We start from the raw sequence: 13,081 nt of genomic DNA, 5'->3' as shown, positions 1-13,081 counted from the left end.
AGATTGGATAAGAAGCCCAATTTAACTAAAGTTTTTTGGTCTGCTCCAATAGCATGATGATGGAGCTGAGCAAGATTCCTAGGGAGAATTATACCCAAGTATTTTGAAGAGTCATCATCCCACATACAGTTGTACTCATAAGTTTACATTCCCCTGGCAGAATTTGTAAGATGTGTAGCATTTTAAGAAAATATGAGTAATCAGACAAAACATGTCTGTTATTTTTAATGTTTAAAATTAAACTATTATGCATCACAGAATAACACAATCATTAAACAACCAATAGCAATAAAGAAAATAATAAAATGGTCCGGTTCAAAAGTTTGCATACCCTTGAATGTTTGTTTGATTGTAATTAGTGTCTGTCTATAAATAGTCAATGAGTTTCTTAGCTCTTGAGAAACCCTAGTGCATTTCATCCAGGTCTGCGCTGACTTTGGTGATTACTGAAGTATGGGGAAAGCAAAAGAACTGTCAAAGTATCTGGGAGCAAAAGTAGTTCAACTTTATAAATCAGGAAAAGTATATAAAACTATACACAAAGATTTGAAAATACCAATCAGTACTGTTCAAACTCTGATCAAGAAGTGGAAAATTATGGGTTTGGTTAATTCCAAGCCAGACCAAAAATTTCAGACACAACTGCCAGGAAAATCTGTTGGAATGCAAAGAAAAAAACACAAGCAACTGCTATTGAAATATAGGCTTCTCTGAAACAAAGTGGTGTGGGAGTTTCAGCATGCACTTAAACAAAAAGGGGCTGCATGGCAGAGTTGCCAGAAAAAAAAGCCATTGCTATACCAACTCCACAAACAGCCCACTTCAATACACCAAACAGCACCTAGCGAAGACTCAAAACATCTGGAACAAAATAATTTGGAGTGATGAGACCAAAACTGAATTTTATGGTCACAACCATAAATACTATGTTTGGAGAGGAGTCAACAAGGCCTATGAAGAGAAGCACACCATCCCTACCGTGAAGCATGGAGGTGGATCTCTGTGTTTGGGGAGTGTGAGAGCTTCAGCAGCACAGGAAATTTAGTCAAAATTGATGGCTATTGGAGGATAATTTGTATTCATCAGCCAGGAAGCTGCACATGGGGCGCACTTGGATTTTCCAATATGACAATGATCCAAAACAAGGCCAAGTCGACCCTTCAGTGGCTGCAACAGAAGAAAGTGAAGGTTCTGGAGTGGCCCATCTTAGTTTCCTGACCTCTCCCTCAATGAGCCACTTTGGGGAGAACTCAAATAAGCAGTTCATGCTAGAGAACCAAAGAATTTACAGGATCTGGAGGCTTTTTGCAAAAAGAAACGAGCAGCTTTACCACATGAGAAAATAAAGGGCCTCATTCACAGCTATCACCAAAAACCGCAAGCCGTCACTGATGCAAAAAGGGGCAATGCACGATATTAAGAACTAAGGGTATGCAAACTTTTGAACAGGACCATTTTATTATTTCCTTTATTGCTAAGGTTTGTTTAATGATTTTGCTATTCTGTGATGCATAAAATTGTTGAATTTGAAACATGTTAAAAATAACAGACGTGTTTTGTCTGATCACTCATGTTTTCTTAAAAAGCTACACATCGTACAAATTCTGCCAGGGGTGTTTAAACTTTTGAGCACAACTATGTTTTTTTATTTCTAATTTGTAGAGTCATTTGTAGTGGAGAGTCATACACATTGGGGTGCTCTCTCTCTACATTATCTGGGCGACTTCAGCCTTAACCACAACTTCTCTACTGGGATACTCTAATTTCCCTGTTTTTTGAGAATACTTAGACGATAACTCTCTCTGAACCATGTGCTTCTGAGCGACTATCTCTTTTTTAAATGGTAGACAGATATACACAAAAAAAAACCAGAAGGGGTGGCGCACACAGAACAGGGAGGGGCATAGCATGCAAATTAAAATAGCTCTGGGAGGGGGGGGGGGAAGAGGTCAGGAGATACAGAGGAGATGGACACTGGAGGTCAAGGGAGATGCTGGTGGAAGTGCTGTTCTAGGACCCAGTATTAGAACACAGTTGCTACTAATTAGTCAGGATAATGGACAATAACAGCTTTTGTTCAAAGTGCTGCCTGGCACCCATGCAGCCACTTGTCACCAATCACAGCTGGCCTTCACTTCCTTCAGTCAGGTACAGCGGGATACACCACAGATGCTCCATCTGCTCGGGACGGTGAAGGGTCTCATCACATTTGCACACACACACACACACACACACACACACATACCTGGAATCTTCGGCGGAGCTCCACGGTCCCCATACCCTGCATGAGAAGGAACAGAGATGGAAGCCTCAGTATACCACAAAACCCCGTCACAAGTTTCTTGGGGGAGGGGGGGGGAGGGAACGGGAAAGATGGCAGCACCCTATACCAGCAGTCGCATATATTAGTAACTATTGCTCGTGGTAAGCAGCAAGCCGCCCTGAGCTTCAGCTATCCAACTGGTAATTCAGAACTAAATCTAGGAAGGAAGTTAGTGTGGTGCATTGATCTAGCTACTGCAACAGCATAGCACCTATAACCAAGGGTCAAGGCCAGAAGAATATTTTTGCCTCTTCCCTGAGATGGAACATTGGGCAAAGTTTCCTCCCACCCTCCCCTGCTCCAGACCTATCCCCTCGGCACTTACCAAGCTCGGATGGAATGACCAGTTTCCTCTTTTCACCCTCACACATTCTGAAAAGGAAGGGAAACCGGTTCAGTGCACCTCTACCCATGACAGCTGGAGACTGGGAAGGATTAACAGGGGATGGCCAACTCACCACATGTCTTATTGGTTTGTTTCCTCCCCCCCCCCCCCCCCCCCAAAATAATTTTTATTCAGTGTATGCACATATCAATCATTTACAAAACATTCAAAAGATTTCTAAAGACAAACCATCTCATCATATGCTTGTAAGCATCTGTTCCTTCATATACTCACAATTTTATTCTCATAATACTTAAAGAACACATCCATCTCCTAATAGAAACATAAACCCTCCTTCCAACAAAAATACTATACATACAACATCCATCCTCATACATACTCATGCTCTGCTGAGCAAAATAGACCCTGGGTACAATTCAGGATGAGTTAGTAAGTTTGCTTACCATAAACGGTGGCAGGAAGAAATAGCCATGACACATGGGTGATGTCATTTGATGGTGCCAAACAGACCCTTCTCTCAGCTCACAGCTTTTGCTCCTCTGAGCATGTGCGGGAGATCCCGAGCAGGCACTGCCTTGTGAGACCTGCAGTCGATTTTAGAACTAGGTCTAGCTAGATAGTTGATTCCCTAGGGAGCTGGGTGGGTATTTAGCATGACTAATTCCTCCTGCTGACTATGGAGAATAATGTTTACAATAACCAAACTTGCTTTCTCTGTTGAAAAGCAGGGCTGAATTAGTCATGACACATGGGGAGTCAAGCTGAGGGTTGCAGCAAAACATTTACTGAATAAGCAACTCAGAACCCACCGTGAAGAGTAGACTACTGAGTGAACAGACTATGCAAAACTGCTTGTCCAAATTTACTATCATTTTTTGTTACATTTTCCAGGCAATAATGGGCCATGAAGGTGTGCATTGATGAATAAGTTACAGCTTTGCAGATGTCTTCAATAGGTACTGCTCACAGATAAGCCATTAATGTAGTCATTGCTCTCACTTGATGAGCCTTGATAGAGTCTAATCTGGAAGCCTGCTAGAGTATAACAATGTGCAATATAATCTGCTAGCCAATTGGCTAATGTTCATTTGGCAACCGCTGTACCCAGTCGGTTAGGATCATAAGAGATAAATAGTTGCAAGGCCTGACAATGTGGCTTAGCTCCTTTTTTGTAGGAAGCCAATGCTCTTTTACTGTCTAAAAAACGAAACGCCTTTTCACCTTTATATATGTAAGGCCTTGGAAAGAACGCAGGTAACACAATGGCTTGATTAATATGGAAAGCTGAGACCAACTTTTGTAGAAACTTTGGGTGGATAAAAAGCAGTACTCTGTTATGGAAGAATTGCTTTTAAGTAGAGTAATGAAGCAAAGGCTCAGTGACTCTTCTGACCAACATGACTGCAACAAGGAATAATACTTTCCCTGGGAGAAATCTGAGAGAAGCAAACTCCAATGACTCAAAAGGTGACTTTATAAGTTGTGCCAGAACCATGTTAAGGTCCCATGAACCGGACAGTCCCATGAACATTTTGAGAACTGGAGGTTTAGTATGTCATAAGCCTTTCATGAACTTCAATACCAAAGGATGGGTGGAGACTGGCTTATCATCAATCTAAATATGGTAGGCTGCTATGGCTCTGAGATGCACTTTCAGTGACAAAGTACCGAGATCTGAGAAAGAAAGAGCAAGTATTTTTATGACATGCATGCAAAGTGGTCCAAGGAGCTTTGCAGACACCAGAAGAAACATTTTCCATTTAAAGCTCTGAGCTCTCATAGTTGAGGGTTTTCTAACAGACTCTATTAAGTCCTCGCCTTCTTTAGGTAAGGAAAACGAGGTGATCAGCAAGCACTCAACATCCAGGCTTGTCAAGTTGAGAAAGGGAAGGTTTGGATGATATAAATCATTCATGACTGAAACTGTAAATAAAGGATGGTTATTTACCCTTTCAAATAATATTAAAATAAGGGGACACTCCATGAAACTAACAACTAGCAAATTCAAAACAGACTGTAGAAAATACTTTTTCACTCAATACACTATCAAGTTGTGGAATCTGTTGCCAGAGAATGTGATCAAGGAGATTGGCATAATGGGGGTTTAAAAAATAATTGAACAAGTTCCTAGAGGATCAGTCCATAGCCAGGTAGACTAAAGAAAGCTATTACTATGCCTGGAAGTAAGCGGAATTAGATCTACTTTATGGGATCTTCCAGTGCATGTGTCTGGACTGGCCACTGTCAGAGTCAGGCTGCTGGGTTCAATGGACCTTGGTCTGACCTAGCTCGGAAATTATGTTCCTAAGTTTGATCTGAAACTGCCTTTCTGCTAACAACCAAGTCTTCTGGGTGTGGAAGGGACACATGTGGGCTCCCCATCCCTTAGTAGAGGCATCTGTGTCGCTAGTGTCACTTGATAAGGACTCCCTCTTGAAGGATAGAGAGGTGTAGCCACCAGCAAAGCTCTTGCTTCATTCCTATAAGACATTCACCAATATTATCAAGGTCCCATTAAGAGAGGAGGCCCCATTATAAGAGTCACATATGGAAGCAGGTTAGTGATACTACATGGACTGCTGCCGTCATGTGGTTCAAAAAACCAGCGCTTCCCTGGCTGTGTTCAGCAATCTATGAACAAGGGATCTGAGTGTTCACTCGATCTGTTGGAAGAAACACTCTTTCCTAGAGAGTCTAAAAATGCCCCAATGAATCTGATTTTCTAAGATGGAATTAGAGTACTTTTTTTTTTTATTTACAAAGAATCGTAATTATTTTTAGGAGCTGAATTGACTTCTTTAGGGTGGTCAGCCCTTTTTCCAGGGAAGTCACGGTCACTAACCAGTCATCCAGGTAAAGGAAAACACAACTAGGCATTTGGTAAAGACCCTCAGTGCTGCTGCCTAACTAAAGGGGCGCACCTGATACTGGTAGTGAGAGGATGCCACCACAAAACAATGATAGTGCCAGTGGGAAGGACAGATGGGTATGTGAGCACAGGCGTCCAGACTCAGGGCACACATACATTCCCCCCCATCTGATTGAAAGGTTGAATTATGAGAAGGGAGTTCATCTCTAATTTCTCCCAACGTACATTCTTGTTCAGACTTATTTATTTCAGGATGGGTCTCAATCCCCCAGATTTCCTGGGGATAAGAAAACAGGAGTAGAACTCTTGGCTATGTTGATCAGGCAGGACTGGTTCTGTCATCTGATATGTGAGGACCGGCTCCTCCAGGCGGAGTTGTGCTGAGTGAGATAGATCCAGATTGGAGGCTAAGCAATAAGGAAGTGTGGAAAGCAAGGAGAACTGCACACAGTAACCAGACTATACGGTCTTAAGAACCCAGCAATCTTTGGTAATCTTACATCATTGCTCAAGGAAGAGGCATATTCCCCTCTCTGCTGGACAGGATGAGTGCTGGGTCAAAAACTTGGTCCAGGTTTGGGCTGTACTTGCTGTGTTGCTTTTGGTTGACATCTTTTGCGCCATCAGCTTCAAACTGGAATTTGCTGTTGCTGCAGAAGTGGAACTCTGTACTGCTGGAATTACCGGAAGGAACATCTCTGAAAGTGTGACTGCTTAAAAGTAAAGTAGGGCCACCTTGAAGCAGACTATTCTGAGCTGGTCGAGAGGGACTGGACTGCCACATGTCGCTCCTTAATTTGTGCAACTTTATCTCCGAGTTTGTCTTCCGCCTTAGAGATATCAGCTAACTTATTGTGAACATCATTGCACAACGTGCTTGCTCTCAACCGAGCCATTCCGCGTGCTCTGATGGAGGCTGAGGAGGAATAGGCCATCTTACTGAAAGCCTTGTAAACTGGCAGAATAAGATGGTGAATGCACTTTTCCTCATCAAGGAGCAGCTGCGGGTACGCAGAGCTGCCATCCACTGGAAGAACAAATGGCTTCAATCTTGAATACAATTATGTATGTATTTACCACATACCGTATTAGTGAGCAGAAATGCAGGTATTAAAACATGGAACTCTGGAACATCTTTATACCACAAAGTCTTTGAAGCCATCAATACAAATAAAACTGAATTCTTGGTTATCTCCTCCCATTCCTCCCCCTATCTATCGATCCCAAGCTTAACCCCTCTACAGCACAACCTTTTGTAAAGGACCTAGGAGTTCTCCTCGATCATCAACTAAACATGAAGAATTACGCTAACTCCATTCTTAAAACAGGTTTTTTCAAACTCAATGTTCTTAAAAAACTCAGACCACTACTATACAACCAAGATTTCCATAGTGATCCAAGCCACTATACCCCCCAAACTAGACTACTGTAACACACTCTTCCTAGGGCTCCCCTACTCCACAATAAAACCTCTACAAATGCTACAAAATGCCACAGCAAGACTCATCGCAAATACCCGTAAACATGAACATATCACCCCCATCCTTAGAGATCTACATTGGCTCCCTACCCTCTCCTGCATTCACTACAAAACATTGACCATAGTACACAAATCTATTCATGCCCACAACTCCAAATGGCTAGACATTCCTTTCAACTCTCCCTTTTCCACCCGACCTGCCAAAGGTACCCTATTTGTACCCTCACTGAAAATAGCCCATCTCTCCTCCACACCCGACCGTGCCCTCTCAATTGCTGGCCCCGCCCTCTGGAACTCCCTGCCTCCTAACCTGCGCCTGGAACCATGTATGATTAAATTTAAAAAGTATCTAAAATCTTGGTTATTTAAACGAGCTCATCCAGAATAGATTTTCCCCCACTCTGTCAGCCCCTAAGCCACTCACAATGTGATTAGACATGCCTTATGTTACGGTTTCTTGTTGTCTTTGTTTAAACTATATTTCCGTACTATAACTTGTTATCCCCGTCAATATGTATTTTCCAAGCCTTACTGTTCGAATGTAAACCGGTATGATGGCCCCCACTAATACAGGTATATAAAAGTCTTCAAATAAATAAATAAATAAATAAATAAATAAAGGTGGGCTTCTTGGTGTCAGATATCCTGTGAAGAAAAGGTTTTTTGGGGTTTTTTTGAGATAGCACTGAAAAGCGCTGTTTGGAGGGGGGGAGGCAGGGCCTACTGAAGTAGCGAGGCAACATAGCTATTGAAAAATTTGAAAAGAATGAAGGTATCAAGCAAATAAGAAGAGACACACGTCCATGCTGATGCTCGGACAATAAGACTGTGGCTCATGCGGGAGCACGCACATATGTTCAGGAGAGCAAAAACCCTATGAGCTACAGAAGAAGGGTCCAATCAGCAGTGTCTGCTACCATCAGCCACGTGTCAATAGCTAATTCAGCCCTGTTTGTCAGAGAACTTATGGGGTAGATTTTTAAAAAATGCGTGCGCTACCCGGCGCGCACACATGGACGCACAATTTTATAGCATGCGCGCGCACGTTACAAAATCGGGGGCGGCACGTCGACACATCAGGGCCTTCCCCAATTCCCTCCCAGTCGGCTCCAACTTAAGAGCGGACTGGGAGGAAACTTTCCTACCCCCTAACCTCCCTTCTCCTTCCCCTCCCTAGCCTCTAAAAACCCATTTTAAATCTTTTTATTTTTTATTTAACAAAGTACTTCAGGGCCCGACCTGAAATAACTTACTTGCGTGCGCCGGCACCCAGCCAGTGCACGAAGCTCCAGGACAGTGAACAATGGTGCTGTCCCGGTCCGCCCAAAACACATCCTCCGGCCCGCCCCTTCCAAGTGCTTGAGCGCGTCTCGGCCTTTACACACGTGGACGGGCCTCTTGGAAGATTCGCCCGGCGTGAGTAAAGGCCGGGATTTACCCACACAAGGCTTTAAAAATCTGCCCTTATATGTACATGGGAAAACGTGTCCACAGGAGAGGGCAATAGGGACCTCATATGAACATCAATCTCTCTGGTGGCTGTGAACAAGGCCGTTTTTCTGATGGATCTACACATTTCAAGACCACACATTTCAAAGCTTGAACAGACTCTCTCCTGGCCATTGGGCAACACTCTCAAAGGGTTACTAGGAACAAGAATTTCCGCAAGGACCACCAAAGCTATGTCAATGAGTCATGAAACTGCATCCCTCGCGAAGCAGTAGTTCCTGTGGTACCCAAAAGAGAGGCCCAAGGCCCATTGGAAATTATTTGCCCAGAGAAATTCCTCACACTACTCCCCAACTAGATTTCACCCCTAAATCACAGAAAGTCTCAGGAGCCGAGGATGTGCTCTCCTGACTTGTAGTGACCTCTCCTCCCCTCCTACAGAGTAGTTAAGGAGATGAATTACCCAAGTAGACCTTGGTCCCAGCCCTTGATCACCTGTCCGGTTCCCAGAGTGAAAGTGAATGGCTGGCCACGATGGACGCTGCTGTCAAACTCCACGCCGTCTTCCAGCTTCCCCTTCAGAGAGACATGGGAAGTGGGGAGGAGGGGGAAACAGGGTAGAGAGAGAGAGGGATGGAGGAAAAGAGGTGACAGCTGAGCTCCTTTCAGTCAGAGTCCAGTACACACAGCACAGTTAGATCAGGGCTCACACCATAACATTGCTCACTTGCATCCTCAAAAGTGTCTGCACCCCACATCCCCCGCTACAACACAGAGGTGTCCTTCACAGAAGAGTATGTGCAGCACTGAGGCATCCCCTTAAATCTAATTACCCCCCCTTGGGCATTATTCACAGTATAATACAGCTGCAGCACCTCTGCTCCCCTCTAGCTCACAGAGGCATCCCTTATGGTATAGTGCATGTGCAACCCCATTCCCTTCTAGAGCACAAAGGCATCCATGCTGGTAAAAGGCATGTGCAACCCCCTTTCCTCTGTCCAGCATGAGGTGTCCCTCACAGTATAGTGCATGTGTAGTATGTCTCCTTTTCGGGATTTGATGGGGCAGTTGTCCACCCGTTTCTTCACCCCAATCTGCAGTTTCTTCTTGCCCTCATTCCCGTGGCTGACAGAGCAGAGGGTCCAGAGGGCGAAAGAGAAAGCAGCCAGTGCTGGACTCAGCTTCATCGTGGCAGTCTTCCCCTGTAGGCAGAAGAGACAGCACAAAAAATAACACTCTCTCTTTTCAAGGATGAAGATCAAACGAGGGGGAGGTCTCCCCAGAAGGCATTTTTACCCTCTCTGTTTCAGCTGCAGAATCACAAGCATTTAGATCAGTGGTTCCCCAAACCCGTCCTGGGGGAACCCCCAGCCAGTCAGGTTTTCAGGATATCCACAGTAAATATGGATGAGAAACTTGCCTGGAATGAAGGCAGTGCATGCAAATCTAGCTCATGTATATTCACTGCAGGTATCCTGAAAATCCAGCTGGCAAGGGGTCCCCCAGACCAGGTGTGGGAACCATCGATTTAGATCATTAGTTAATAACCGTGCCTGTAATCTGACCCTGCAGCTCCCCCAAAGACTGACAGCCACTCTTTAAAATTTCTCTTTATGAAGTTTCAAAAATATCATTCCAAGAAAAAAAAATAGGTACACAACAGCTTTGAAAGAATACACACACCTGGAAACAGAATTTAAACAAATACATTATCTACCCTCTGCAACCAGGCCACAATTATATGGGAAGAGAACACAATTCCAAGAAATGTTTAACAAAAGAGAAATTAACCAGAAACCTATTACAGCACCAGTAACTCTGTTAGGTATATATTGCAAGAACCCTTTCTGAGTGATCAGCACTTACAGGATTACCCTCCTCTTTCCGCTATTGCTATTGAAGTCTCATTGTGGCTAGGATGAAGATATATTTTATTACACATAACCACCACCACTTTTTAAAAATAGCTCAAAACCTTGTAATTAACCCTCTTTGAAAAATATTCTCTCTTACACATAGATCCTGGAAAAAAAAAAAAAGTCAGATACTGGAAGCTTTTAAATCTCAAATTATTAAAAAAAAAACAAAACACAAAACAAGACGCATATAGGATGCCACAAACACTCTGAAGTATCAGGATAGAAAGTTTTAGAAAAATGCAGGTTCCAGCCCAAATGTTTTAGGAGTCAGGCAAAAATCTCTCTACTGCTTTTTAGCTTACTTTCTAAAGAGAGGCAGGCGCATGCAATCACCCCATGGGTGTCTGTCTTCCCCCCCTCCCAATAACTTTCCTACTGGGTCTAATACCACCAAGTAGTCCGGGCATGACAGGGAGGACCACAATGCCTTTTCCTTATGCTAACATACCAACTAATAATTAATAACCATCATAATAGACATTATCGGTCGTTGACCTTCATAGTCATATATACAATCATCTGGCATAAATGTGAAATCAAAAAATTCTCTCATTTTTTGCATATGAAACTCGTCTTTGGTTACCAAATCTGAAAGTCCCACATCCCGATAACATTTTCAAACTTGGCACGAATCCAGTGACAACACCAAACTTTAGCGATATGCTGCTATGGACTGAAAATGACGCACGGTACTTTCACCGAGATGAACCTGGAGGCAGAAATTTAGCTTCAAAACGCGGACCGTGTCGGGATATGGGACTCTTGGATTTTCTAAACAAGGATAAGTTTTGGATACAGTAAAATGTTATAGGGATTTGGGACTTTCGGATTAAGTAACTAAAGTTTCATATGCCCTCCCCTTTGTGCACCCCCTAGTTTTAAATATTCCCCTTGTTATCAATTTCTTCTTTATAATTGGTTTACATTTCTGACAAAGGTAATGTATGCTTTTTAGTATAATTTGTTGATTGTTCTATGTAACGCTCACAGGCGAAATTATGTTTTATTGTAAACTGGTGTGATTTGTATTTTATACAGGAATGTTGGTATAAAAAAAGTTAAAAATAAATAAATAAATGTGCTTACTCAAACAAGCATTCCCCTAATCAATACAAACAATAACCACGGCACAGTTCTGTCTTAGGCCTTCCAAGCACCCTCCATTCTCTATAGATGTATTGAATTTATGAGTTAACTTTCTCCCTCTGCATTTCCATGCCCCTGTTTTATTGTAACTTTTTGCTACTTTGTTATTGTTATGATTCTATGTTTCCTGTAAACCGATATGACTTTCGTCATGAATGTTGGTATAAAAAAAACATTAAATAAATAAATAAATATGCAAAAAAACCCAAACCACATTTACAGCAAATGATTATATATATATGGCTATGAAGGTCAACGACCAGTAGTGTCTATTATGATGGCTATTAATTATTAGTTGTATGTTAGCATAAGGAAAAGGCATTTTTGTTTGTCACTATTGCTCGACTATTTCCCGATTCGTTCGCTGCTCTTTATTAAGTAGAATTGTTTTTTTCTGGATCCACATATTCCACAACTACAAGTGCACATCGGTTGATCAATGCCACATCAGGGGCACACAAAATCCTACCATTGGTGTTTTAGGGGGCGGGATCCACATATTCCATACATATGTGAGTGCAGTCACACCATCTAATAACTTTTTGGTTTTGCATCCGATCCACACCGAATTTCCAGATGGTGTTAGGATGAACAAGAGAAGAGAGGCGTGGGTAACGTTTCTTGCTCCACTGTGTGCATACCCCGGAAATGTGGAGCTATTCTTCCTGTTGGGAGGGAGGCTTATGTAATCCATAGATGAATGCCTCCACCACCAATAACTTTCTTATGCCATTTGCTAGTGACACAACATGTTCACAGCATGTCAGGAAGGCCAAGAGGAATACAACACGGACCTTTCCACGCTACAGATACACTTACTAGGGCCGCCCAGCCAGGGGACTTCTGCGAGTCTGTGTTAGCCCTGTCTGGATGCTTGAGGTGATTTGTATACTGCTGTTTCTGCCAATGCTGGTCCATCCTTTCTGACAGAGGGGAGCAGGGCTGAAGACAAACATCTTCGGGGGGTTGTTCTGTCAGACAGCATCCGATTTAGGATGCTTCCTCCTTTGCCTGGGTGACATTTTTGCCAGGGTCTACAGACTTTTCTGCAGGGTTGTCCAACAGAGATGGCGATACCTTCTAAATTGGGTTTGCGTGCTCAGGATTCCCACTGTCAGCCACCACCTGCAAGCGCCATGGTGAAGCGGCCCTTATTGATGTTCAGGAATATGAAGGAGGCTATGTCAGATGAGTGACAGGGATTTGGGTTTCACTCCTCTGGAAGAGGGGGAAATTCCCCGGATTTAGAGATACTTAAGATGCTGCTCCAGTTCTTTCATAGAGATGAGTTGCTGAGTCTGTTGTCTCAGACTTTGAAGATGCTTGGTGGGGCTGGGGGGGTGACTCTACGGGTGTGCAAAAGGACCACCCCATATTGGTCACCCTACACAAGGGTCATGTTTCTTTCCCCTGCTGGAGGCAATTCAAGAGCTGACTGACCTTGAATGGAGTGCTCCAGAGGCAAACTTTAAAAGGGGGCATGCTTTAGCGGGTCAGTAACCCTTGGATCCAAAGGCAAAGGAACAGTTTTGCTTCCCGAAGGTGGATG

The 13,081-nt window shown here is 43.3% G+C and overlaps 1 protein-coding gene across 4 annotated transcripts in view; it reads right to left on the bottom strand.

Moving 5' to 3' along the window:
- FKBP2 (FKBP prolyl isomerase 2) overlaps window positions 1-13,081 on the bottom strand; it is a 79,580-nt gene that overhangs the window by 23,460 nt on the left and 43,039 nt on the right. For all 4 annotated transcript variants that reach the window (XM_029614779.1, XM_029614776.1, XM_029614778.1 and 1 more), the window contains 4 exons: window positions 9,487-9,669; window positions 8,931-9,043; window positions 2,649-2,695; window positions 2,246-2,281 (listed from right to left, as the gene is read on the bottom strand). In XM_029614779.1, the coding sequence (XP_029470639.1) occupies window positions 2,246-2,281; window positions 2,649-2,695; window positions 8,931-9,043; window positions 9,487-9,654 (364 nt within the window). In that variant the 5' untranslated portion in view covers window positions 9,655-9,669. The remainder of the gene's footprint in view (window positions 1-2,245; window positions 2,282-2,648; window positions 2,696-8,930; window positions 9,044-9,486; window positions 9,670-13,081) is intronic.

Source organism: Rhinatrema bivittatum, chromosome 8 (assembly GCF_901001135.1).
Source record: "Rhinatrema bivittatum chromosome 8, aRhiBiv1.1, whole genome shotgun sequence".
Taxonomy (NCBI): Eukaryota; Metazoa; Chordata; class Amphibia; order Gymnophiona; family Rhinatrematidae; genus Rhinatrema; species Rhinatrema bivittatum.
Note: the sequence above shows the minus strand (reverse complement) of the source record. Positions and strands in the feature narration are given on the sequence as shown.